A 26,163-nucleotide genomic window follows, 5' to 3' on the forward strand; every position below is an offset into this window, starting at 1 on the left:
GCCTCTCCACTACCTGCGGATGAGGGGTCCCACGAACGTATGGGCTCCGTCCTGGTTGGTGGGTTCCTACATGTGTCGCGCACTCTGGCGGACCTCTCCTCCTCTGTGGAGACTATGCGCCAGTTGTTCTCCACACCGTCTTCTGGCCCAGATTCCACCAGGGCCCCTTGTGGACCTGGCCCGACCAACACAGCCAGCTTGGTGGAGCTCACATCCCTGCCACAGTCGAGAGTCAGCGGCCCAGCAGGGGTGGACACCACAACTGGAGACCAGCTGATGGAGGATGTGCAGGCACCATCAGACACGGCACATGGACAGGAGCAGGCTCTAGGTGGGAGAAATGATGGCTCGGGCCATCAACATCAGAGGGGCAGGCATCGGCCAGAGGGCAGGAGGACCCAGGAATGGAAGTGTCTTCCGTGTGGCAGCGGTTAGGCCATGCTATAGATGCGGAGCGGCAGCGTGCAGAAGAGGCACGGCTCACGATGGTCAGTACGGAGAACTCCATGCAGAGGGCCCTGAGGCGGGCCGAAGGATGAAGTTGGACGAACCTGATGGTCACACCTACGCATGAGGGCAGAGCGTGCCTTCACTCCCCTGAATTCTCCTGAGCTAATAACAATCCCAAGGACAAGTTCAAAGTCCTATTGACAGCAGACTACTAAGGTGATGATAGATGCATATGCCAATTGGTGGGAAGCTATGGTTAAAACGGGCTCACCAGCACCTGGAAGCCCAGCCTGCGTGCTGCTATCGTAGGAGGAAAAGAACTGATGAAGTTTAGAGTGCCAACCAATTGTAGGGGACCATGTAATCAAGGGTCCTATAGTTTGTGTAGCCAACAGGACGTCGTTTTTTTTGTGACGTTTATAGTGACCGGTTTAAGGGGAGGGCATAGTTGCCCCATTTGATGTTAAGAAACCAATAATTTTCTTTCACTGTCCCATACTAGTATAGAACATATAGTTAGATATCCCTTTAGACCCTATCACTTTCTTCAATAGGTTTTGTAGTTTGCCACGTAGGATGACGTTAGTAAATATGTAGATTGACGTCATCTATGATGATTTTTTGCTATAAAAGAATGCTCTTTTCTAAGATGCATTGAGAGAATTTGCACTGAGACGTCTGCTGATGTCCGTTGTACACCCTGTTTTAGATAATTGATATTAAAAGTTATCCTTTTTGCCAACTACCGTTGTTTCGATTATTGATGTATGATAAAAGTCTGCATCCCATCCATCTCAAGGGTATTGCTACTCATCTTAAAGGGCTGGAGGTCACCCAGTTCATGTGGTAACAGAGGATGGTTTAAAAAAATAATATCGAGATAAGTAAGCTTTGTGGTCCCGGCAATATCGTACAACCTCTGCCATTTGGCTGAAAGGACATGAAGCTCCCTTTAGATAGCAGTATTAGTTAAAAACTTTAAGCTTGCAAGCTAGGGTGTGACGGGTCCCCCGGTTTCTATGGAATCCCTTGCCGGCATATACAGGAAGCTGAACGAATGGAAAATTGAAGAGGCGATAATGAGGCGGACGATACCGAGAGTCGGAAGTAGAACATACGAATGGTGAGTAAAACTGAGGGAGGTGTCAAAATTGTGTATGGGCAGTGAGTGGAGATAGTGATAAGGGGAAAACGAGTAACGGAAGGAGGCTGGGGTAAACCAACTTAAGAATGATGAGTGTTAAATGATGAGTAAATTGACTTTTGGAGAGGCCAAGCAATTAAGAGGTATTGTGAGGAGAGACCACGATAAAGAGTATGCCTAGTTTACCTGGGTTTTAAAGAACGTAACAGAAGGAACAGCACCTAGAGTCCCATAGCGGATGACATACAAGACAAACCCGGTTAAAGATGAGTTTAAAGAGGGCAGTTAAAACTCCGTAGGAGTATTTTTAGAGCCAGGTTAAGTCTTGAGGAAAAAGGCTGCAATATATGTGGCTGGCCGAGTATGTTCATCTGTCTGTCTGTTTTATGTGATTGTGTAATAATGACAAAATACTAAACGAAATTGATAAAATATAAAGAGAAGAAACACGAAAGTTAAAGGATTAAGTGCATTTTATGAATTTGGATTGATGGTATATTTAGCAGATTAAAGTAAAAAACGTAATATAGAGGGTTTGGAGCCTGTAACGATTGGTGCACGCTCATATTGTTTTATTTTTCTGAAACGTATTTAAAAAAAAAATCTGCAAAGAGTAAAGGTGAGTATTGACACTCAAAGAGTGATGAGTCAAAATGGAGGATTTTCGCCCGCTTATACACCTTTGCAAGCAGCACCCGATGCACACCCCTAAACATAGACAGTACAGCGCAGAACGGGTTAAAGCATGGGTGCACAACATACGGCCCGCGGGCCAGTTGCGGCCCGCCATGCTCTTTTGTCCAGCCCGCGAGGCACAAAGACTTTCCTAATGGAGGGCGGCCCGCCTGCCGCCCTCCATTAGGAAAGTCTTTGTTGTCTTCCGGGCCGGACAAAACACTGGCCCTCATTGGCTCAGCACACACACGCACCCCGTCGCTCCTACGAGCCACGTAATGCGTGTGTGCTGCACCAATGGAGGGCCAGCACTACGGCAGGCGTGGTCCATAAGGCTTGATGCCGGAAGGCATTTCAGCCTTGGACCACGCCAGCCGTAGTACGATTCCAGCTTTCCAGCTTACCTGCCTTCCAGCCTTCCAGCACGTCTCCGGTAAGTGCTCTGTTTGTGTGTCGGGTTTGTTTTGCTTTATGTTTGTGTGTGTATGTTGAGATGCGGGGGTCGGGGGGGTGTCGGATGTGTATGAATGTTTGTATTTGAATGTATTTTGTGTGTATGTTGAGATGCGGGGGTGGGGGGGTGTGTCGGATGTGTATGAATGTTTGTATTTGAATGTATTTTGTGTGTGTATGTTGAGATGCGGGGGTGGGGGGGTGTGTCGATGTGTATGAACGTTTGTATTTGAATGTATTTTGTGTGTATGTTGAGATGCGGGAGTGGGGGGTGTGTCGGATGTGTATGAATGTTTGTATTTGAATGTATTTTGTGTGTATGTTGAGATGCGGGGGTGGGGGGTGTGTCGTATGTGTATGAATGTTTGTATTTGAATGTATTTTGTGTGTATGTTGAGATGCGGGGTTGGGGGGTGTATCGGATGTGTATGAATGTTTGTATTTGGATGTATTTTGTGTGTATGTTGAGATGCGGGGGTGGGGGGTGTGTCGGATGTGTATGAATGTTTGTATTTGAATGTATTTTGTGTGTATGTTGAGATGCGGGGGTGGGGGGTGTGTCGGATGTGTATGAATGTTTGTTTTTGAATGTATTTTGTGTGTATGTTGAGATGCAGTGGTGGGGGAGGGTGTGTCGGATGTGTATGAATGTTTGTATTTGAATGTATTTTGTGTGTATGTTGAGATGCGGGGGTGGGAGGGTGTGTCGGATGTGTATGAATGTTTGTATTTGAATGTATTTTGTGTGTATGTTGAGATGCGGGTGTGGGGGGGTGTGTCGGATGTGTATGAATGTTTGTATTTGAATGTATTTTGTGTGTATGTTGAGATGCGGGGGTAGGTGGGGGTTGTCGGATGTGTATGAATGTTTTGATTTGAATGTTTTTTGTGTGCTGAGTTGGGGGGTGGGGGTTCGGGTCTGTATGGGTGCATGTTTGTGTGTGTGCTGAGTTGGGGGGTGGGGGGTTCGGGTCTGTATGGGTGCATGCTTGAGAGTGTGTGCTGAGTTGGGGGGTTTGGCGTTGGGGGGGTTCGGGTCTTTATGGGTGCATGTTTGTGTGTGTGCTGAGTTGGGGGGTGGGGGTATGGTTCTGTATGGGTGCTTGTTTGAGAGTGTGCTGATTTGGGGGGGTGGGGGGTTCGGGTCTGTATGGGTGCATGTTTGTGTGTGTGCTGAGTTGGGGCGTGGGGGGTTCGGGTCTGTATGGGTGCATGCTTGAGAGTGTGTGTGCTGAGTTGGGGGGTGGGGGTTCGGGTCTGTATGGGTGCTTGTTTGAGAGTGTGCTGATTTGGGGGGGTGGGGGGTTCGGGTCTGTATGGGTGCATGTTTGTGTGTGTGCTGAGTTGGGGGGTGGGAGGTTCGGGTCTGTATGGGTGCATGTTTGTGTGTGTGCTGAGTTGGGGGGTGGGGGTTCGGGTCTGTATGGGTGCTTTTTTGAGAGTGTGCTGATTTGGGGGGGTGGGGGGTTCGGGTCTGTATGGGTGCATGTTTGTGTGTGTGCTGAGTTGGGGGGTGGGGGGTTCGGGTCTGTATGGGTGCATGCTTGAGAGTGTGTGTGCTGAGTTGGGGGTGGGGGGTTTGGAGTTGGGGGGGTGGGGGGTTCGGGTCTTTATGGATGCATGTTTGTGTGTGTGCTGAGTTGTGGGGTGGGGGTTCAGGTCTGTATTGGTGCTGGTTTGTGTGTGCTGATTTGGGGGGTGGGGGTTTGGTTGGGGGTGAGGGGGCCATGGGGTGGGGGTTTTGGTTGGGGGTGAGGAGGCCATGGGGCATAGTGTTTGGTTGGGGGTGAGGGGACCATGGGGCATAGTGTTTGGTTGGGGGTGAGGGACATGGGTCATAGTGTTTGGTTGGGGGTGAGGGGGCCATGGGGCATAGTGTTTGGTTGGGGGTGAGGGGGCCATAGGGCATTGTTTGTTTGTTTGTTTGTTTGTTTTATTTCTAATGCGCTCCAGACCCGTAGGTAGAAGGGCGCAGCAGGTAGGATAATGCGAAACTTACATTGTTACAGATTATACAGGATACAGTAAAAGTTATACATATTATACAAGATACAGTAATGGATATTATAGATAATATACAAGTTGTGCAGATTATACAAATTATACAAATTATACAAGTTACAGTAATAGTATACAAATGTATACAAATGTGCAGGACCATCATCGTGCAGGTCGATGAGTTACATAGAGGATGGTACGCATAACATATCGTGGGAAGGAGGAGAGGGACAAGTGTCAAGTCTGGGAATATTATAAGCCTAAATCTAGTGGTCGTTGGAGATAAGATATTGGATAGCATTCCTTCTGAATAGTGAGTACGGCTGGTCTGCTCTTAGATTGTTGGGTAATAGATTCCAGGTTTTGGCCGCCTTCACAGGGAAACTATTCCCACCGACCGTGGTAAGTTTAAATCTAGGTACTACCAGACAGTTAGTATTGGTAGCTCTGGTAGGTCTAATAGAGGTTTTTTTTTGCATTTTGTTCGTGAGGTAGCTTGGGGCGGCGTTGTTAAGAGCTTTATGTGTCAGGGAGATAATTTTTAATTGAATTTTGTGGTTTGTAGATAACCATTTGTGTTGGCGTCTAATGGTGGAGATGTGTGTTCTTTTGTTTATGCCAAGCGCTGCTCACAAAGCATTATTTTGGAGCGTTTGAAGTTTCTGTATGGTAGATTTGTTGGCACCACTGTAAAGGGCATTACAGTAGTCGATCCTGGAGAGGATAAGTGCTCTAGCCAGGATCATGCAACTGTCATTAGAGAGGAAGGGCTTGCCTGCTCTTATCAGTTTGCAGGTGTATGCGGTGGTAGAGGCCAAGGATTTTAGTTGTTTGTCGAAAGATAGTGTGGAATCCAAGTAGAAACCGAGGGTTTTTACTTCCTTGGAGACCCTGATAGGATTTCCATCAATATTGAAGGAGGAGAATTCCTGACCTAATTTTTTGGTGTTCATATGTGTTCCCAGGATTATCAACTCCGTCTTGTCGTCATTCAAGCACAAGCCATGTGTGGCCATCCATGCTTGAATAACGAGATATACCCTATTCACCAATTCCGAGTCCTTCCTATGATCCCCAGAAAGCGGGAGGAGAATCTGTGTATCATCTGCATAGTTAGTGTAGGTGATACCCAGAAGGTCTAGATCATCGAACAAGGGCTTGGTGAAGATATTGTATAGGGTAGGCGAGACACAGGAGCCCTGGGGAACGCCACATAATATAGGGGTAGAGTCAGCTGCGGCCGATGGGGAAAAAACTCTCATTGTTCTTTCGCTGAGGAAGGATTCGAGCCATTTGATGGCCTCAGGAGAGAAATGGGCAGCAGAATCCAGGTGTTTGCAGAGTACCTTGTGATCGACCAAGTCGAATGCTGCAGAGAGATCAAGTAGGAGCAGGAGTGCTGTTCCTCCTCCATCCCTCAGCTCGTCGACCTGCGTCTTTAAATCAATTAAGGCGGTTTCTGTTCCATGAAGTGGACGGAAACCAGATTGTCTTGCTCCTAGGAGCTTATACAGGTCAAGGTGTTTTTGTATCTGAATATAGGCAGCTTTGCCCAATATTTTGAGGAGGAATGGCACAGTGGTAATGGGGCGGTAGTTGGTTGGGATAAGTGGGTCTAAGGTCTGTTTTTTGAGAAGTGGGAGCACCCAGGAATGTTTTAAATTGGCTGGGATAGTGCCTGATGTGAAGGAGGCATTGATTAATTTAGAGATAAATGGTGAGAGGTCTCTGGCAGCGTCTTTTATTAACTGTGCTGGGCAAATATCACCCTTGCAGTTAGAAGGTTTGAGTGAGAGAATGATTTTTTCTATTTCTAGTGGGGATGTTTTGGAGAATTGAAATTTGTTGTTTGCCTCTGGTGGGATACTATATGTAGAGGTGTTAGGGTAGTGCTGAAGGTTGAGCATATCTTTTTTTGTTGTATTTTGGTTTGAAGTGTATTGATTTTATTTGCTAGCGCATTTTGAATATCTGTGCACCAGGTCTTATCCTTGGTAACTAAGTCTGGTATGGCTATTGGTGACTCTAATTCCTTCAGTATGGCGAAGAGTTCTCTCATGCTAGAATTAGAGTTGGTGATACGTTCATCATAGGAGTTCTTTTTGGCAAGGTTCACTTCTTTTTTGAAGTGAGAGGAGATGGAGGATAGTTTTGCTTTATTTTCGATAGAGGGACATAGTCTCCAGGAGTTTTCACTTTTTCTTTTTAGGAGTCGTAAATCTCTCAATTGGGGAGTGAACCATTTGTTAAGGTGCGCTTTGGGTTTGCTTTTTCTAAGTTTGAGCGGGGCGATTTTGTCCAGTGTGTTGAGCATAATTTTGTTATATTCTTCAACTAGAGTACTAGGGTCTAGATTGTCCGATAGAGCGTTTAACGTGGGTAGGATGGCAGGGATGACTTTTTCCGCTGTAATACTCTTTTTGTTTCTGGTTAGACAAGGCGGGGCTAGCAATGGGACCGTCGGAGAGGGTCTGGCTGTAGATAGGTTAAAGGTTACAAGAGAGTGATCTGTCCATGATTGGGGAGAGATGGAAGTGATGGAGGCTGTGCAGTTGTAATCTGCTATCCAGTCTAGTATTCTCCCTTTGGAGTGAGTGGGTCTGTTGACTTTCTGAGACAGGCCTGATGCATTGATGGTATTGGCTATGTCTGAGGCTTGTTTGTCCGTGGGGTCATTAAAGCCAAGGTTAAAATCTCCTAATAATAGAAGCTGGGAGGTAGGTTTAAGGTTGTTGGTGATCAGGCTATGCAAGTCCTCGTCGAAGGTACCGAGAGGACCTGGGGGTCTATAAATTAGGTGGATGGTGAGGGTTTGTATGTTATTTATCTGGAATTTGACCGAGATATTTTCACAGGATTGTAGGGTTTGAGGAGGGGATGTTCTGAGAGAGAGGCTCAATTTGGAAATGATGGCAATTCCGCCACCTCGTGTGCCATCCCTATCTTGTCTTGTTATGGTGTAGCCTTCTGGAATGGCTAGCATTAGAGATGGTCCAGCTGCGTTATGTAGCCAGGTCTCGGTTACTGCCAGGAAGTCCAGATTGTGTTCTGTAATGAGGTCGGCTATGTCGAGGGCATGGGCGACAAGGGATCTCGCATTCAGGAGTGCTCCTTTGAGTACTAGCGTCTCTTTGGGCATGTTTGCTTGGCTAGGGGTAGTTGAGTTGGTATCTGAAGTTTTGGACTTTTGTGTTTTGATTGTAGTGATATTTGTTGTTACCGTCTGGTGTGGTTTATGTGGGTAATTTGTTTTTAGGTTGGTTGATGGTAAGGTTCTTCTAGGTGGTTCATAAAGTTGTGTGAGTCTTGCGCGAAGTGTAAGATTTCTGTGTAGTAAGGTGCGTGGGAGGGAGGTGAGGGTTTCACCTCTGGTGCTAATATTATTTGGTGGAGAGTTGGTAGGGTTATTAGTCAGGCATTGTGTTTGGTTTAGGAGTAAGGGGGCCATGGGGCATAGTGTTTGGTTAGGGGTGAGGGGTGAGGGACATGGGGCATTGTTTTTGGTTGGGTGTAAGGGGGCCATGGGGCATAGTGTTTGGTTGGGGGTGAGGGACATGGGGCATAGTGTTTGGTTGGGGGTGAGGGGGACATGGGACATAGTGTTTGGTTGGGGGTGAGGGGGACATGGGGCATAGTGTTTGGTTGGGGTGAGTGACATGGGGCATAGTGTTTGGTTGGGGTGAGGGGGACATGGGGCATAGTGTTTGGTTGGGGGTGAGTGACATGGGGCATAGTGTTTGGTTGGGGGTGAGGGGGCCATGGGGCATAGTGTTTGGTTGGGAGTGCGGGGGCCATGGGATATTGTGTTTGGTTTGGGTGTAAGGGGGCCATGGGGCATAGTGTTTGGTTGGAAGTGAGGGACTTGGGGCATAGTGTTTGGTTGGGGGTGAGGGGGACATGGGGCATAGTGTTTGGTTGGGGGTGAGGGGGACATGGGGCATAGTGTTTGGTTGGGGGTGAGTGACATGGGGCATAGTGTTTGGTTGGGGGTGAGGGGGACATGGGGCATAGTGTTTGGTTGGGGGTGAGTGACATGGGGAATAGTGTTTGGTTGGGGTGAGGGGGCCATGGGGCATAATGTTTGGTTGGGGGTAAGGGGGCCCTGGGGCATAGTGTTTGGTTGGGGGTGAGGGGGCCATGGGGCATAGTGTTGCACTCCAAGAGTGAACCCAATAATAAAGCTAAAACAGGCACAGTTAGGAGATGTTCATCTTTGGCTTTTTGAGGAAACCTGACTCAACGAAGACCATACTCCTCTTGGGCAATCCAAATAGCAAACTGTAGCAGTCCAAAATAACGGCATGTCCAATCTAGGGTCAATAAAATATATATAAGTTAATTAAACAGGCCAGATACAATAACTAATTAGAAATAAATTACAACAATGGAAAATGTGTAGTACAAAATGTAAGTTTGAAATGCAAATAAAAATCGTTACCCCTCAAAAACATTCTTTTTCCATGTGTTTAGTACAACTTGGGGGTTTAAAAAGCCTCCTGCCACGCCCCGCCTACCGCCCCGCCCACATTTACTTTTCGGCCCACTATAGCCCTCATGTAAGGTACTTTCGGCCCTCTGTCAAAATCAGTTGTGCACGCCTGGGTTAAAGGAACCACAGATAAAATGTTCATGCCATGGCCACAAGGGGGGGATCACCATCAAAGGCAGTTCTGAAGCATATGATGACATATGTGCATGATGCATATACGGGGACAAAGGTAGACAAGCGACTAGCGAGCTTAGAGCTCTGGAAAATGTACCGGGAGGAGAGAGATGAGCCGCCTCCTGTAGACTGGATACCTAATGTATACAAAGAGTGGGGTGAGGTGCCTTCTGATCCACCCGCCGTGCCTGCAACAGACGGCGATAGCAAGAAAGATGGCGGGCTGTACCCATTGAGGGACGAGGGCCCAGAGAAAAATACTGAGAGAGATGTAATCTCTATGGTCCCGAGGGACAAGGAGAGACGCGATAAAGAGAGAAGTGAATGACCAAGTACATCCTTAGATATGGGACGAGAAATAAAGAGATGGACAGGAGAAAAAGATAAAACTGATGAGTTAGCGCTTATACAGAATGAATGTACGGGTGGTCATATTTTGCTCAAACTTGATGGTAAGAGCATTGAGGACGTGAGGCAAAAGGAAGATCGAGACAAACAGGCTAAAAAGGATAAGGATAAGGAAAGGGAAGAAAGATTGAAAGAAGATGGGGCAAAAAGGAAGGATAGGCAGAGACGGGAACAGTTGTATCAAGATGAGCAACTGAAGAAACGGGAAAGAGCAAAGGAGCAAAGAAAATATGACAATAGACAGAGGGCAATCGAAGAGCGGGAAAGACGAGAAAGGAAAAGAATGGAAGAGAAGGAACAGAAATGAAGGGATAAAAGAATGAAAAGATGCAGAGATGAAAAGATACGAAGTGCAAATGAGAGAAGAGATATGAAAAGAAGAGAGTAAGACAGAGTACGAGAGGAAGCAAGAAAGCGAAGAGAATTGGACGATGAATTAGAAAGAAAGAGAAGGCAGAGAGCACGCGATCTTGATCGCATGGAAAAGGAAGTAATGGATCCTAATCCAGTAGTGTCATGGGAAGACATAGAAGAGTTCTTCCCAGCACATGAGCCAATAGCAGGTCCATCTAGAGCAAATCTAGAGGGTGAGTTTGACTTAAGAAGCATTGGGGATGCTATCGATCAAGTCTGTCATGATATGAAGACTAAGAAAGCGTTGCAGGGGAAGGGTAAAAATTATCGACTCGAGAGTACGCAGCTGTACGATAAAGAAGGAGCCTCATGTAATTTTGAGGCAAGGGAACTGTCTTTAGATAAACTGACTCTGGATAGAGACGAAGAGGAGAGAAGTCACACGAGTTGGGCACAGGATATGTCAGACGAAGACAGAGCAACCTTCCGTGGGGAAGAGGAAGGTGATGCGTGTGGCCCAGAAGTGTGTTTTTCCGATGGAGAAGAGGTGGTTGGATATAGATCCACTTATATCTCGGGCGTCATAATTATTGACGTGACTAGATCAAGGGAGATCCCATGGTCAGAGGGGGGACTCGCCACCTGATGTGAGCTTGTTAAGGTCACTGCCAGGAAGAAGGCGGTGAGGAACCATTTTCCCTATTACGGATAGGTAAACAATGGGAGATGAGAGCGGATTTGGGGTTTCACAGTTCCCCTTGTTCGAGAAGGGAAGGGCCAGACCACAGTATATACCTTGGCCGCAGGTGGACAAGGATAATTTAAGGTGCAAACTCCAGAGTTTAACTTCTGGTGCTGGGAAATAGATGCATGAATTAGAGAAAATGACAGGAGGTAACACGTTAGCCATAGGAGACATTAAGGGTCTCCTAATTGCTATTCTTGGGGAAAGAGCTGTTGATGTTTGGTCAAGAGCAGGATATTCTGGTGTTACCATGGTAAACACTGCTCATGATGGAGCACCGTTCAACAACTGCAGAGTAGCAGTTTGGAAAGTGCTTAGAGTGCTGTATCTGGACACATCAGATATGGGAGATATTATGACAAAAAAGATGCAGGAAGGGGAGGATCCGCTTGTTTACAGTCAGAATTTTCAAGAGGAATGTGCTTTGGAGACATGCGAGGCTTGGGGGAAATCTATACCTGTGTTTTATCATATACTATGTCAGGGGTTGCCAGACCTAATACAGAAGCAGCTTAAGTAGTTAGTGAGTATGGAAGCCAAACCATGGTCAGAGATGCAGCCGACCATTGCGCCTTATTGCAGACTCTTACAAGAAAAAAATCATAAAAAAGACAATGTTAGGAAAGGTGAAGAGGCAAAGTTAGTGCAGAAAAAATTATCCAAGTACGCCATTGAAGGGGCAATGTTGACAAGTGGAGATGGATCGGGCTCACAGCAAGCAGTAAACATGCCACAAATGAATAACCAAAGGCAGTTTAAACAGGGTAATAATGGGTTTATACCACAGGAAAGAGGAGGTTTCTGAGGAAAAGGATTTCAGAATAATCAGGGGAACTTCCAGAATAATCAAGGTGGGTTCCAGAACACTCACAATGATAATCAAGGCATGCAGGGAGGACAGATGGGGAGACCTCCTCCTATATGTTGGACATGTGGTATGACAGGACACTTCTCCCGCGTATTTAGAAGTCAAGGATTTGTGATGAAATAATCAATTCTGGAGAGGGGGGACTTTAAATCCACCTGCATATTCACAGCAGAATGGAGATGGGTTTCTTCAGAATCAAACAGTGCAGCAGACACAAGCACAGAGAGTGCAGCAAGATTTAAAGACACAACAGGCCACAATGAATCTGCCACAAGGGCAATCACAGAATTTGTCTATGCAGATACAGCAAAGAACGAGCACGGGTACAGGGATGAGAATGTATCCACAATAGGACAGCTCACTGGGAGACTTGATGTGTTCAATACTATTGATAACGCCAAATCCTCAAGAGGAACCGAGGGTTGACGTTAATATAGTAGGCAAATCTTTTTCATTTTTAGTAGACATGGGTGCAACACGCTCTTGTATACGAGAGGGGACATTTTCGATGTTTGGAAATGCCATGAATACTCAAGGATTTACAGGAGCTACAAGCAGAGTTTCTTTTACTGGCACATTGCAAGTCTCTATAGGAGAGTGTGACATGTAGGTGCCATTGCTATATTCAAGGCAGACACCTGTTAATATATAGGGTTGAGATTTAATGACTACGTTAAACATGACGATTTTGTTCACTGATAAAGACATAGTTTGTTCAACACCAGCAATGCATTATTTAAATGTTAGTGAATTTATTATGGCATTTGCAGGACAAGTGGCCATAAGAGGAATGCCGTTAGAACCAGAAGTGTTTCACTATGGGGGGTATGCATTTTGTTGACATGTCTACCAGTCTTAGTGGGCAGAACTATGAGAATACCTGATGAGTTTTTATTCAGGCCAAAGATATCTCTGGATGAAGAGGAAGGGCACATCTTTCCTTTAGAATTGCAAGCAGCCATAGTGCGAGGAGAAATGGCTCTGCTTGATGGAAATGATTATGAAGGAAGATGATGGAGCACAGTGATCGCCATTGGGGAAGGTTACAGATTGACTGATGTCACTGATGAGGATATGTTTGGAGATCATCAGATTACAAAGTAATATTTGAGATGAGTATTACTTATTGGGTAAGGGCAATTAAACGAAAGGTTCCTCAGAAAATGATGTTAGCGCAAAAATGTCCCAAGTATTTTGAGGAAGACATGGCATAATTGCCTGCTTCATTATGGACGACGGGCCCCTATGACGTAGGCCTATTGAAGGCGGTTGTAGAAGTGAAAATTAAATTGAAAGCAGGAGCAATTTTACCTCGAGCACGACAGTATCCTATGTCTCGAGAGGTAGATGAAGGTATTTTTAAGACGCAATAAGCCATGATGGAACTAGGCATCTTAGTGACATCAGAGTCACCGTGTAATACTGTGATTTATCCTGTGAAAAATGGAAAAGGGGTATGTGGCGTTTAATCCAAGACCTTCACCCAATTAACCAGATTGTAGAGGCCGAATTGCCTCTAGTTCCTAATCCTGCGACAATCTTATGTAATATACCGGTAGAGGTACGATATCTCACTGTGATTGACTTTAAAAATGTGTTTTTCTCAATCCCATTGCATTAAGACTCGCAAGATCTGATGTCATTTACGTTCAGACAAACTCGCCTGAAAAGCACTTGTTTACCCCAGGGGTACTGGGAGTCTCCATCGAATTTCAATAGAGTCCTACAGAGGGACTTAAGTAATATTGATTTAAAAAGTGTTGTGTTGCAGTACGTGGATGACCTATTGGACTGTAGCAACCCAGAGGAATAGTGCAGACGCAATTCCATCCAGCTAATGATTATCCTTGCAGACAAAGGATACAAAGTTGACAGAGAGAAATTGCAGTATTGTCAAGAGGAAGTACTATATATAGGTCAGTTAATCTCGCACAAAGGAAAGAAGGTTACTCCTGAGAGAGATGGGGCTATTTTGAAAACAGTAAAGCCACAGGCGATAAAGCACATGAAGACAATTTTGGGACTATTTAATTATGTGAGAGCAGGGGTCTTTGATTACAGTTCATACATAAGGCCCTTGTTGCAAGCTCTGACGAAAGCACAGGCAACCCAAGAGAAAATAGTTTGTAATGAGGAAATGGCAGAAGGGTTTGATGAATTCATAAGGGCCTTATGTATGAACTGTAATCAAGAAGGCAATTTGCCCAGCTCCAGTTTTGGGGATTCCCAATTATGCTGAGGAATTATTTTTGTTTTCGCACACGGATGGCACTATTATGACAGTAGTCCTCACACAGAGAACCACGTTGGGGTACAAGCCCCTTGCATATTACAGTGGGATTCTAGACCCAGTGATGAGGGGTCATTTTCCATGCAAACAATCTTTGGCAGCCACCGTGTTCGCCAGTGAGAAAGCTGATAGCATAGTGATGGGATGTTCCATGATGTTATTTGTTGAGCATGCATTATTTGCAATTTTGGAAAAACCTATGGGCACGCTGACCTCTCAAAGGGCTTCTGCCTATGAAGTAGCAATATCGAATCCGGCGATTAAAAGAGTCTGATGCAGAATGGTGAATCCTGCCATGTTTATAGCTGAACCACTGGCAGAGGACGAGCATGCACATGATTGCTCGAACTATGAAGGGTTTTATGATGAACTCCCGAGGGTAAAAGACAATGCTTTGGCAGTTGGGGAGATTCTCTTTATTGACGGTTCTTTGAGAATCAATAAAAACGATGGACAAAGATATACAGGTGCCGCTGTTGTGAAGCTCATGACTAACGGGGAGTTTCAAGTGTTCATAAGCACACGGCTACCGTCTCACATTTCAGCACAGGCTGCAGAATTAGTGGCGCTGATTGTCGTGCTTGAGAATCATGCAGACCAGGAAGTAACGGTGTACAGTGACTCTGCCTATGTGACTTTGACAGTGCACGCAGGGCTAGCATGTTTGAAAAGGAGGGGCTACCTCAGAGCGGATGGCACGCCTGTACAGCATGCAGCCCTATTGGACAGGCTTATTAAAGCACTCCAACTCCCATTAGCCATCGCAGTCATTAAATGCGCAGCTCACACTAAAATGGTAGATTTTATTTCACGTGGAAATCAAAAAGCAGACGAGGAAGCCAAACGTGTTGCATGTTCAGATGACATTATGCCGTTTGAAACACTGAATGTGAATGAAAGTATGGTGGTGATGATGCGCGTGTTTAACTGTTATAATAACCTATCTAGGACCCAATTGATAGAGATTCAAGGGGAAGCTCCCCAAGATGAGAAGCCCTTGTGGACGCGGAGAGTGTGTTCTTTAAACCCCTCTGAAGCGATGTGGCGGCAAGACAGCACTGGTAAACCAGTGATGCCTGTAGCCTTATTAAGGGTGGCGTTGGAACAGCTACGCTACCCTGTGCACACAACTAGAGAGTACTTTGCTGCAACTATTGCAGAGGAATGGTTTGTTCCAAATTTGGTACAACACATTGCATTTTATGTAGTAAATTGTATCGTATGTCAAAAGTTTACTGCTGGGCACACACTGTGCATAATTAGGGGAGTTATTCCTAGACCTAGTGGCTCCTTTTCGACTATGTCAACATTCTGCAAGTATGTAATGGATATAGATATATGATTGTAGTGGTATGTCCTTTCTCGAGGTGGATTGAGGATGGACCGTGTACACACCCGGACTCCACCTGTGCATCAAAGCTTTTAGTACAAGAAGTGTTTCCCAGATGGGGGAATATGTGAAATATTGAGATCAGATAATGGCCCTCATTTTGTTAACACAGTCTTTGAGCAAATAAGCTTGTTGCTTGGCATAAAGCACAAGGTTTCATCGGCTTATCTCCCACAAGTGAACAGAATCTGAAAGAGACTCAATGGCTTGCTTAAAGAAAGAATAGCCAAAGTGAAGCTTACTTTTAAGAAAGCATGGTTGCATTGCCTACCACTGGCATTGTACGCGTTGAGAAATCAGCCAGGTTCAGATTACAATCTTACCCCACATGAAATAGTGACACGGAGGCGAATGTGGACACCTCTCACACTTCCGGCTAGGGTTAGAAGTGATGCCCAGTCAACTACAGAATTGTTAGGAAAGGAGCTACATGATCACCTTATTTGTATGACTTCAAGTATCTCTGTCATTTCAGATCAGCTCAAGCGAAAGGGTGTGGGGTTGCATAGAATACAGAAGGAGATGCTTCAAGAAGTGGAATTCAAGAGTTATGTCTTCCCAAACATCCTAATCCGCGACTTCACTAGAAGGTGGCAAGAGGCTCGTTTCAACAGCTCCTTGATCGTGGAGGGTGTCACGCCATCTGCAGTCAAAGTGCAAGGCAGACATGCTTGGAATTTCCTTGGAAACGTGAAAGTCTATGCTGGAGAACCCTCTTGACCCCCACACCCATCGGAAGCAAGCATCAGGGAAGAACCACAGCACGTGCAGACTAGATCTATGGTGAGGAAGAAGGACGCAGAACCAGCGGAATAAAGATAAAGAGTTCAGTGGACACTCTTTTCAGTCATTTAAAAAAAGGAGTTAAAGGAAGCCATTTGTTCTTGAGCCACAGGAGTTTGTTGACATTTGACTGAGGCATGCTTAAGCCTTTGTTGAAAAACAATGATATGGCAAATCTGGAGTTCCTTTTCGACGACTGGAAGAGGGAGCAATACTCAGATTCGTTTCTCAGTGAGTTCCTGTTCAGAGGCACGCATGGTGATGGCCAATGACAATGTTTCACAGGTAATTCTTGCAGTTTTCGTATTCATATTGCGCACATAACCTGCGCTTGTGGGGAGAACTACTAGTGTTCATGTTTTCTTGCAAGATCCTAAGAATGGTCCAATCATGAGGAGATTGCTCATAGCCATTGTTGAGCAGATTCTCCAGCTTCCTGAGTTCAGTGGGGAAAACGCAAATGCCCCTGTCACCGGATAATGCTCATAGACTGGTCAGCTTAGTATTCTACTACCTGATTGAGGAGTTCCCACATCTTGTTGGAAGGCAAACCGACGTCCAAACGTTCCTGAGGGACCCAAGGAAACAATGCAGCACTCAATAGAATATTGAGAGAGATTATAATCCAAGTGAACGAGTACTCTGCAAGAACACTAAGAACTGAATAAGACTTTCTTTCGAGGGACAGATCCGAGGTCTACTGGTTAAAAAACTTTTGTTTCATGCTGAAAAAGGATCATGTCATCTGGTGAAAGGCCAATTTGTGGCATTCATTGAGAATTTGTGTTCATCTTCCAGTAAGCAGTGTACTGATCGAGGAGATTTACAGAGCTGATTCAGCAGCTTCCAGAGGTAGTGCACAATGTTGGTCTATTAAAACTCATTTTTTCCCTCCTTAAAAAAGAAAGGTAGGCAGCATTAGTAGCAATATCGTCACGCCAGATTCTGAGAGATGTCCGCGATGTATAAAAAGCCATTGCTGCAAGTGGTCGTACCTTTGCATGATTTATGTTTGCATTTTGTTCATATATTGCTCTCACTTACAGTACGAACTGCTTACTATATAGACGTAAGTGGAGCAAAGACTCCTGTGTAACCTCCTGTTCAAGAGAAAGATACCCATGTGGCAACTACTAGGCAATCAATACCCTATGTAATCATCCCAGTCCCAGTGTATGATGAGAAATGATCTGAGCCTGTGGCAAATGTCACTAGTCCTCGTTCTTTGAGAAAAAGTGTTGTGGAGATTGTTCTTGAGCACCAGAAACAAGCTCAAAAGGAGAGACAGAGTAAGAGATTGTCTATGAGTGAACCTACACAGGTAGTACATGTAAACGCACCCAGTCCACTGACGAATGTGCCTATGATTGGTCCAGTAAGAAGGAGTTCTGCTGATATGCTTTATGAAATGATCATAACAGATCACAAGAAAATAACGAGGTCCAAGAGAAATGCTAGGGAGGATGATCATGAGCTAAATGATTAGCTGGATAGTACAGCACACTTGGGGAATGACATATGGTATCAGCAAATGAAAAAAGTGGGAAGGAGGACCTGCAAGGAGGAATGCTTTGTATGTGCACTTCTCCCTTATAGTATGGGAAAGTGTGAAATCTTTATAGCTGTTGAAATAGACGTCCAGGCAGAACATTGTCTATCACACATAGCACTTTGCCGTACAAGAGGCCAGTTTATGGGTCAAGATGCCTATCTCAAATAAGCAACTGAATGGACAAATCCAGATGAAGATGACTATGTACAAGACACAAAGACAAGAGACAGAGATCATACCAAGAATCACGTGATCAGATATGAAAAGCCTGTACTAAAAGGAGCTGGAATCAGATGGGAAGTAAACAGAAGACTTCAGAGTCCAGGAAAAACTGAAGAAGACATCCTACACTGGAAGAACAGAGTCCAGATGCAGATTTGGGGAACAGTGTTATCACCAGATGACTGGGAAGAAGGAGTGGTTATCTGCAGGGCCTAGGTGGTATATGATCGTCCTGAATAAACTGTGTGGAATGCACAGGTGCTGTGCAAGCCATTATAGCTGAAACGTGCTAAGCTACTGACCTGGGTCGAAGACAGAGGAGGACCCTTGCAGATAGTGCCTTTGGAAAGTTCAAAGCTGTGCTTCAGAAATAATGGCACAAGAAAAGTCAGAGAAAACCAGAACTGTAGTCTGATCTTTGATGCACCAAGAATGAACCTTGGAACAGCAGTGATCATAGATCACTATTGGGCGTGTGGAGCCAGAGCTTATATGAGATTGCCTACAGATTGGGGAGGAATATGCACTTTGGTGAATGTTCATGTTCCAGCGTTGGTGATTCCTAAAAGTGACTTGAATCTTGACAATTTTTCCAAAGCAGAGGCTCACCTGAGGAAGAAGAGATCTGTGGAGCTGATCAGAAGAATGAAGAGCAAGAACTACTTCTCAGCGAAATCAATAGAAACGTTTGATGCCATTCGATATGAGCACAGACATTTCAGCCAGACTTCGTCAGTCTTCACAATAAATTTTATGCAGAGAATCCAGGTTGGAGCAAATACCCAATGGCTGCAGATTACCAGATGGGAATAGCTGCAGACTATCAACACAACCATAAAGGGATTCAATGCTATCAGAGAAGAGATGAGAGCCATACGACTAATGACTCTTCAGAACAGACACGTCTTTGGCATGATCACAGCTATGGATGGAAGTGTTTGTGCAAAAATCGGAGAATCATCTCGCACATTCATATCTTTTCATGACGAGAATGGCACTCTAATTGAGGCCATAGATATGCTAATGAAGATACATGTCCAGATGATAGATGAAGCAGAAGACATTGCTGATGACAGTTGGTTTGGATCACTCTTTTCTTGCGTTCCACAATGGATGGCAGATATGTTCAAATTCTTTGGAGCCCTGATAGTACTCATGTTGCTCGGATTCTGTCTGATCAAGATAATAATCACACAATGTAAGAAGACAGCAAAGAAAGCCACAGGGATGAAAATAATGATCGATGTCGAATCAGGATTGAAGGCCAGAGACTTAATAGATGAAGAAATCAGAGACTTTGTGAAGGCCAGGATCCATGCACCTGAGGGAACGAAGTTCCTGTATGCAAAGAACCATAAGAAGTATGTGGGAAGATGGATCTGTTGCAGCCCAAGTGGACAGTGCATGCTCATGACTTAGAGCAAGGATGAGCATGTGAAATCAGCTGGATGCCTGAATGGAGTCATAAAAATATGGATCCCTAAGAAGCATTTCTTCAGACAAGGATGTCTAGATATGAAGGATGATGGGAACGTGGTTGATGAATCGCCTAGAGGGGGGAGTGTAGAGAAGGAGCCAAGTGCCCCCACCTCAACCACGTCACCCATATTGCCTATATGTTGGGAGTCAGAGGGTGAAACACGTGCGTTACCACTAATAATACCGATACCAAAGAGAATCCTGGAAGCAAGGTTCCCATTGAGAAAACCATATTTTCATACGAGAAAGTATGATGGTGTAGAGATATCGCGAGAGTCTCCTACTCTCGCGAGATCTCGCGTAGGTGGCTAGGACCGCCCCCGCGCGCTTCGCGCGCATTACGGGAGCACCAGAGGACTGCCGGCTCCTCCGAGATTTGGGCCTGGGGCCATCACTAATGTTGGACAGTCCTGTCTCTCAGCCCAGGAACTATTATTAGGCAACCCTGCCTAGCCCCCAGGCCTTGCACTACTTATATGTTGATGGCAGTTTGTTAATTGTTGAATAAAGCCATCCTGCCTGCCACCACGCCTCCTGTCATCTGTGCAAGATTATACAACATAATTTGGCGACGAGGATCACCACTACAACCCACGTGGGAACATGCAAGGAGCGCCGCCGCCACCCCCCTTCCTGCAAACTCCAGGTAAACCGGCAATTCCGTGGCCGCAATGGCAACCCCTGTTCACGACGTATGTAGAGGCACTAGGAGGGGCAGGATTTTCAGCGGCACGGCGTAGGGCTATGTTACTTAATGCCCTGGGAGTGGAAGGACAGCGGGTGTTTGAGAGTCTTACCCCGATCCCGGTGGCTGGCGACAACGATGACGTCTTTAAGGAGGCGGTTAGGAGAATAGTGAAGAGATTTGCCAGTAAAGAGAACACGGTGTTGCATAGAATACGCTTTTACACTCGCAGACAAGAAGTATCCGAACCGGTCGACGATTACGTCACCAAGCTGCGAGAACTGGCAGCGCTGTGCAGTTTCGGCAACAATGCTGAGAGCCTCATCTGCGACATGTTGACAGTCCACACCAACAGCAGAAAAGTTCAAGATAAATTCATCATGGAGAAAGAATTACAACTGGAGAAGGCGATCGAAATTGCCAGGGCGGTTGAAGAAACCGCGGGAAGACGAAAAGAACTCACGGGAACCCAGGGTTCTGCTGAAATCCAAGCTGTCACATTTCACTCAAAGAAAGAAAGACATACACCGGACACAAGAGAGGGGAGAGGAGGTAAGAAAGAACCTCTGAAATGCCACAGGTGCACCAGCACGAAACACCTGGCATTCGATAGGGAGTGCCCAGCTAGAGATAAGGAGTGCTCAATCTGCAAACGCATTGGCCATTTTTCGTTGGTATGTCGGTGGAGAAACAAGAAGGTCACCAGTGTAAACACCGATCACACCAGGGAACAAGAATCGTCCTCAGAAGATGAGGGGAGACCCACAGTCATCATGGTAAACAGCAAAGGGCAAGAAGAGAAAAGCCCCATTGCACAATCAAAATTGACGGTTGCGAAACAAGAGTTATGGCGGACTCTGGATCGGATCTCACCATAATACCTCTACGAACATACAAGGAAATGGTCGGAAAAGAAAAGGTCCAAGTTCGCACCACACGCCACAAACCCACAGTATTTGGAGGGGCGTCAGTTGAACTGCTGGGATATATCAAAGGGAAGGTGGAGTTTAAAGGAAGAGAAACCACCACCAGAGTTTATTTCAGCCACGAAGGCCCAGCAGTACTGGGATGGGACGACCAAGACAAGCTCAAAATCAAATTGGACCCCAGCACAGAAGACCAGGTACTGTCTGTCTGCGCGAGGGATGGGCCCATAGTCAAGAGTGACTACCCAAAACTTTTCTCGGAGGAGCCGGGTCACATAAAGGGCTTTGTCCATAGAATAATGCTAAAAAAAAATGCCGTCCCGGTCAAACATCGTGTGCGGCCTGTGCCAGCAACCGCAAGAGACACTCTCAGGGATCAGTTGGACAAAATGAGAGCGGAGGGGGTCATTGAAGAAGTTGAAGCGTCAGAATGGCTGAGCCCAGTAGTGCTGATAAAGAAACCGAACTCGCAAGAGTTAAGGGTGTGTATAGACCTTCGCAGCTTAAACTTAGAAGTCATCACCGACAACTACCCGCTACCGAGCATAAATGAACTCATTTTGTTGATGAAGGAAGCCAAGATTTTCTCAAAACTGGATATGAGAAACGCATACCACCAAATACAATTGCATGAAGAGTCAAAACCCCTCACAGCGTTCATCACACCATTTGGCACCTATCAGTTCACCAAGATGCCATTTGGGTTATCATCGGCAGCATCAGCGTTTCAACGCATGATGGATGTGTTGTTACGAAAGGTCAAAAATGTCGCATATTTCCAGGACGATATCCTTGTGTATGCAGGGGATGAACAAACGCATGACGCCACATTGAAAACGGTCCTGACCAAGTTGCAGGATGCAGGGGTGAGACTATGCCATGAAAAATGTGCATTTAAAGTGAAAGAGGTCGAATACTTGGGGTACAAAATCTCCGAAAAAGGGATAAGTCCGAAACAAAATCTGATGCATGCAATCATAGAAGCACCAGAACCGACCAGCAAAGATGAAGTAAGATCATTTTTGGGACTGGCAGAGTATTACGCTAAATTTATTCCCTTGTTCTCTTAAACCTCAGCACCACTCCGTGACATACTCAAAAAGGGTTCGGTATTCTCGTGGCAAGAACCCCAGAGGAAGGCGGTTGAAAGTATAAAACGGCACATCATGGAAGCACCGTGTTTACAGCCATTTAACCCGGAGTGGGATACAGTCATCACCACGGATGCCAGTGCATAGGGGCTAGGAGCAGTTCTTACGCAGAAGAAGGGGGACACGGAGCATGTGGTAGCCTTTGCCTCGAAGGCCTTGTCCTCGGCGGAACAAAATTACTCCACCATAGAAAAGGAAATGTTGGCGTGCGCATGGGCAGTAGAACATTTTAGAACATATGTGTGGGGCACGAAATTCAAGTTGGTGACGGACCACAAACCCCTCATCCACATGCTCAGCCCAGGAGGTACCAAAGTGTCCACACCCAGATTGGCACGCATTGCAGCAAAACTGCAGGAGTACACGTTTGAAGTGCAGCACATATCGGGGTGGAAGAATTCGCAGGCTGACTGCATGTCTAGATTGCCCGAAGGTAAAGACAAGGCCACCACGTTTCTAAGAGGAGAATGCATAGTAGCATCGATCACTGACATAAAAGCACCTGAGTATATGGAACTCAGCGAGAAACATTGGCTGGAAGAGGACAAGAAAGACCCGGCCATGGCGAAAATCCGTCAGTGGATCAAGGAAGGGTGGCCAGGGGAAAAAATGGTGCCGGAAGGTATGAGACCCTATTGGAAGGTGGCCGAAGAGATATCGGAAACGGACGGAATTATAATGAAGACGGACCAGATAATCCCACCTATAGGCATGAGGAGCACCATCCTATGCAGAGCCCACGCTGGTCACCTGGGAAACACGATGACCCGGCGCAGAGTCCGGGAGGCCTACTGGTGGCCGTCCATGGACCAAGATATTCGCACCATGATAGAGCGTTGTCATGAGTGCCTCAATAGTGACAAAAGACTGAAACTCAGACAGGCACCCCTAATTCCCACAGAAATACCAGAAGCGGTGTGGTCAAAAGTGGGCACAGACTTTATAGGACCTCTGGAAGCGATGGCACCAGAACATCGGTACGGCATAGTGCTGGTTGATTACCTATCCAAGTGGGTCGAGGCAGAGTTCGTCCCGAACATTACCACAGCGACGGTAATTGAAGTCCTCACAGAAATTTTTCAAAGAGAAGGCCTCCCCAAGGAAGTGGTAACAGACAATGGGGTGCAACTGATCTCACGGGACATGGAACAATTCCTAAGAAAGAACAATATAGGCCAAAGGAAGGCGGCCTTGTACCACCCCCAAGCAAATGGGCTTGTTGAAAGGGCCAACAGGTTCATTAAGGGAGCCATACAACTAGCCACGGCTTCGGGGATGGACCCCCCAAAAACTACCAAGGAGGCCATAGCGGCCCACAGACTCACCCCTAACGGAAAAACGCAAATATCTCCGTTTCGGATGTTGAGAGGGAGGAGTGCAGCCTCCACGCTCATACCACCATGGTTATCCAAAGTGAGCGAAGATGAAGCCGTGGACATGTAAGAAGTGGTGTGGAGAATTGAAAACAGCAAGGCACGCATGAAAACATGGAGTGACCAAAGAAGAAGAACCCGGCAAGCGTCAGACATTGGAGGGGGAGATTGGGTTAAAATAAGACTACCAAAAAAGGACCAAATCACGGGCTCTCGGTTCAGCAGACCCACCAAAGTGGTCCACAGGGGAACCAATCATGTCCGCACAGAGGACGGGCGCACATGGAATCTGGAAAGAGTAGCCCTATATCAGAAGAGACAAGAAAGATCAAGAAACCCGGAGAGAACACCTGCCGAAGAAGGAATAGACAACGAGCGAAGGGAACCACGGGAGCCCGAGAGAAACGACAAAGAAAGGGAAGAAACAGAGATGGAACCGGGATCACCCTTGACAGAACCCGAACAGGAGCAGCAGGAAGATCGCACTGGGAAGGGTGACCGGCCGAGAAGAGAGCACAGAAGACCGGTGAGATACACTGACTATGTTATGCAATGAACCTCCTCTTTCGTTATCAAAGGGAGGTGTGTAGAGATATTGCGAGAGTCTCCTACTCTCGCGAGATCTCGCGTAGGTGGCTAGGACCGCCCCCGCGCGCTTCGCGCGCATTACGGGAGCACCAGAGGACGTGGCAAGACGCGTCCTGCCGGCTCCTCCGAGATTTGGGCCTGGGGCCATCACTAATGTTGGACATTCCTGTCTCTCAGCCCAGGAACTATTATTAGGCAACCCTGCCTAGCCCCCAGGCCTTGCACTACTTATATGTTGATGGCAGTTTGTTAATTGTTGAATAAAGCCATCCTGCCTGCCACCACGCCTCCTGTCATCTGTGCAAGATTATACAACAGATGGCCATTTGAATGAAATCCTGGAAGAAGTAGAGCAAGTGAACGGCCAAGACGAATGGTGATGTCATGCAGAGTCAAGCTGACATACATAGAAGAGATGCAGAGACAAGAGAATGCAGATATTCTATAAGGCATCAAGAAAGTATCAAGAATAAGTGACATCTTGGGACCGAGGTGAAGAAGCTTGTGCCACAGAACAAACCAAGATATCATGCCAGTTTACACATGTACAGATGCAAAGAAATGCAAGCAGATGAAGTATACTTGAGGCTAGCTTTATAGTGAATAGATTGTGGCATGCACAAACATATACATATATGCATTAGTGAGTAAAAATTGGATGTTTGCACTACAAACTATAGCAGAGCTGGGCTAAAAAAAGGAAGGCCTCTTTTCCAGTGTGTTGCAGTAAGAAAACAAATGAATTACAAAGTGAATCTCAAAAAGGCAAGGCTGGATGAGCTATGAAGCCAAGCCAAGAAGCCAAGGTTTTATCAGGCTGGAGTGAGCAGACATTGGATACAAATTGTGTGAAAGAACAAAACTCCTCTTCAGGAGGCATGAACAAAACAAGGAAGACATCAGGGCTCTCAGAAAATAGTATTTTTAATAAACGAGAGGCTCGATTTTGTGGTCTTCAGTCACATGGAAGGATGAAGTTGGAAAAACATGGTGGTCACACCTACGCATGAGGGCAGAGCATGCCTTCACTCCCCTGAATTATCCTGAGCTAAGAACACTCCCAAGGACAAGTTCAATGTCCTAATTGACAGCAGACCACTAAGGTGATGATAGATGCATATGCTGATTGGTGGGAAGCTATTGTTAAGACAAGCTCACCAGCACCTGGAAGCCAAGCCTGCATGCTGATATCGTAGGAGGAAAGGTACTGACGAAGGTTAGAGTGCCAACCAATTGTACGGGACCATGTAATCAAGGGTCCTATAGTTTGTGTAGCCAATAGGACGTTGTGTATTTAGTGATGTTCATAGTGACCTGTTTAAGGGGAGGGCTTAGTTGCCCCACCTGATGTTAAGAAACAAATCATTTTCTTTCACTGTCACATACTAATATAGAACATATGTTTAGATATCCCTTTAGACCCTATCACTTTCTTCAATAGGTTTTGTAGTTTGCCACGTAGGATGACGTTAGTAAATACGTAGGTTGACGTCACCTATGATGATTTTATGCTATAAAAGAATGTTTTTTTCTAAGATGCATTGAGAGAATTTGCGCTGAGACGCCCGTTGATGTCCGTTGTACATGTTTTAGATAATTTATATTAAAACAGTTATCCTTTTTGCCAACTACCTGAGTCGTTTCGATTATTGATGTATGAATAAAGTCTGCATCCTCATCCATCTCAAGGGTATTGCTACTCATCTTAAAGGGCTGGTGGTCACCCAGTTCATAATGATTTGGGGAGAATTTTCATTTTTAGTGTGTAGATTTTTCTGAAAAATGAAACGGCTAGTCTCTAATTCCCAGATCTGCTTTAGTAGAGTTGAAAAGCTTGCAGTAATTATGCCTGTAAAGATCCTTCACCTTGGTTGGAATTTGAAAATCCAAGTATTTCACACTAACCTTGGCCCATGTATAGTCATGCACTTCAGACATCTTTCTCTTGTCTATCACTCCCCCAAAT

The 26,163-nt window shown here is 45.8% G+C and overlaps 1 protein-coding gene across 4 annotated transcripts in view; it reads left to right on the top strand.

Annotated features, from left to right (window-relative positions):
* Nucleotides 1-26,163, top strand: part of SMIM44 (small integral membrane protein 44) — a 113,985-nt gene that overhangs the window by 15,660 nt on the left and 72,162 nt on the right. For 2 of the 4 annotated variants that reach the window (XM_069649452.1, XM_069649453.1), the window contains exon 2: nucleotides 15,914-25,825. The exons of the other annotated variants lie outside the window; for them this stretch is intronic. In XM_069649452.1, the coding sequence (XP_069505553.1) occupies nucleotides 22,435-23,679 (1,245 nt within the window). In that variant the 5' untranslated portion in view covers nucleotides 15,914-22,434 and the 3' untranslated portion in view covers nucleotides 23,680-25,825. Of the gene's footprint in view, nucleotides 1-15,913; nucleotides 25,826-26,163 lie in introns of those variants that run through there. 4 annotated transcript variants of the gene reach the window in all.

Source organism: Ambystoma mexicanum, chromosome 1p (assembly GCF_040938575.1).
Source record: "Ambystoma mexicanum isolate Mex_15411 chromosome 1p, UKY_AmexF1_1, whole genome shotgun sequence".
In the NCBI taxonomy this organism is placed as follows: domain Eukaryota; kingdom Metazoa; phylum Chordata; class Amphibia; order Caudata; family Ambystomatidae; genus Ambystoma; species Ambystoma mexicanum.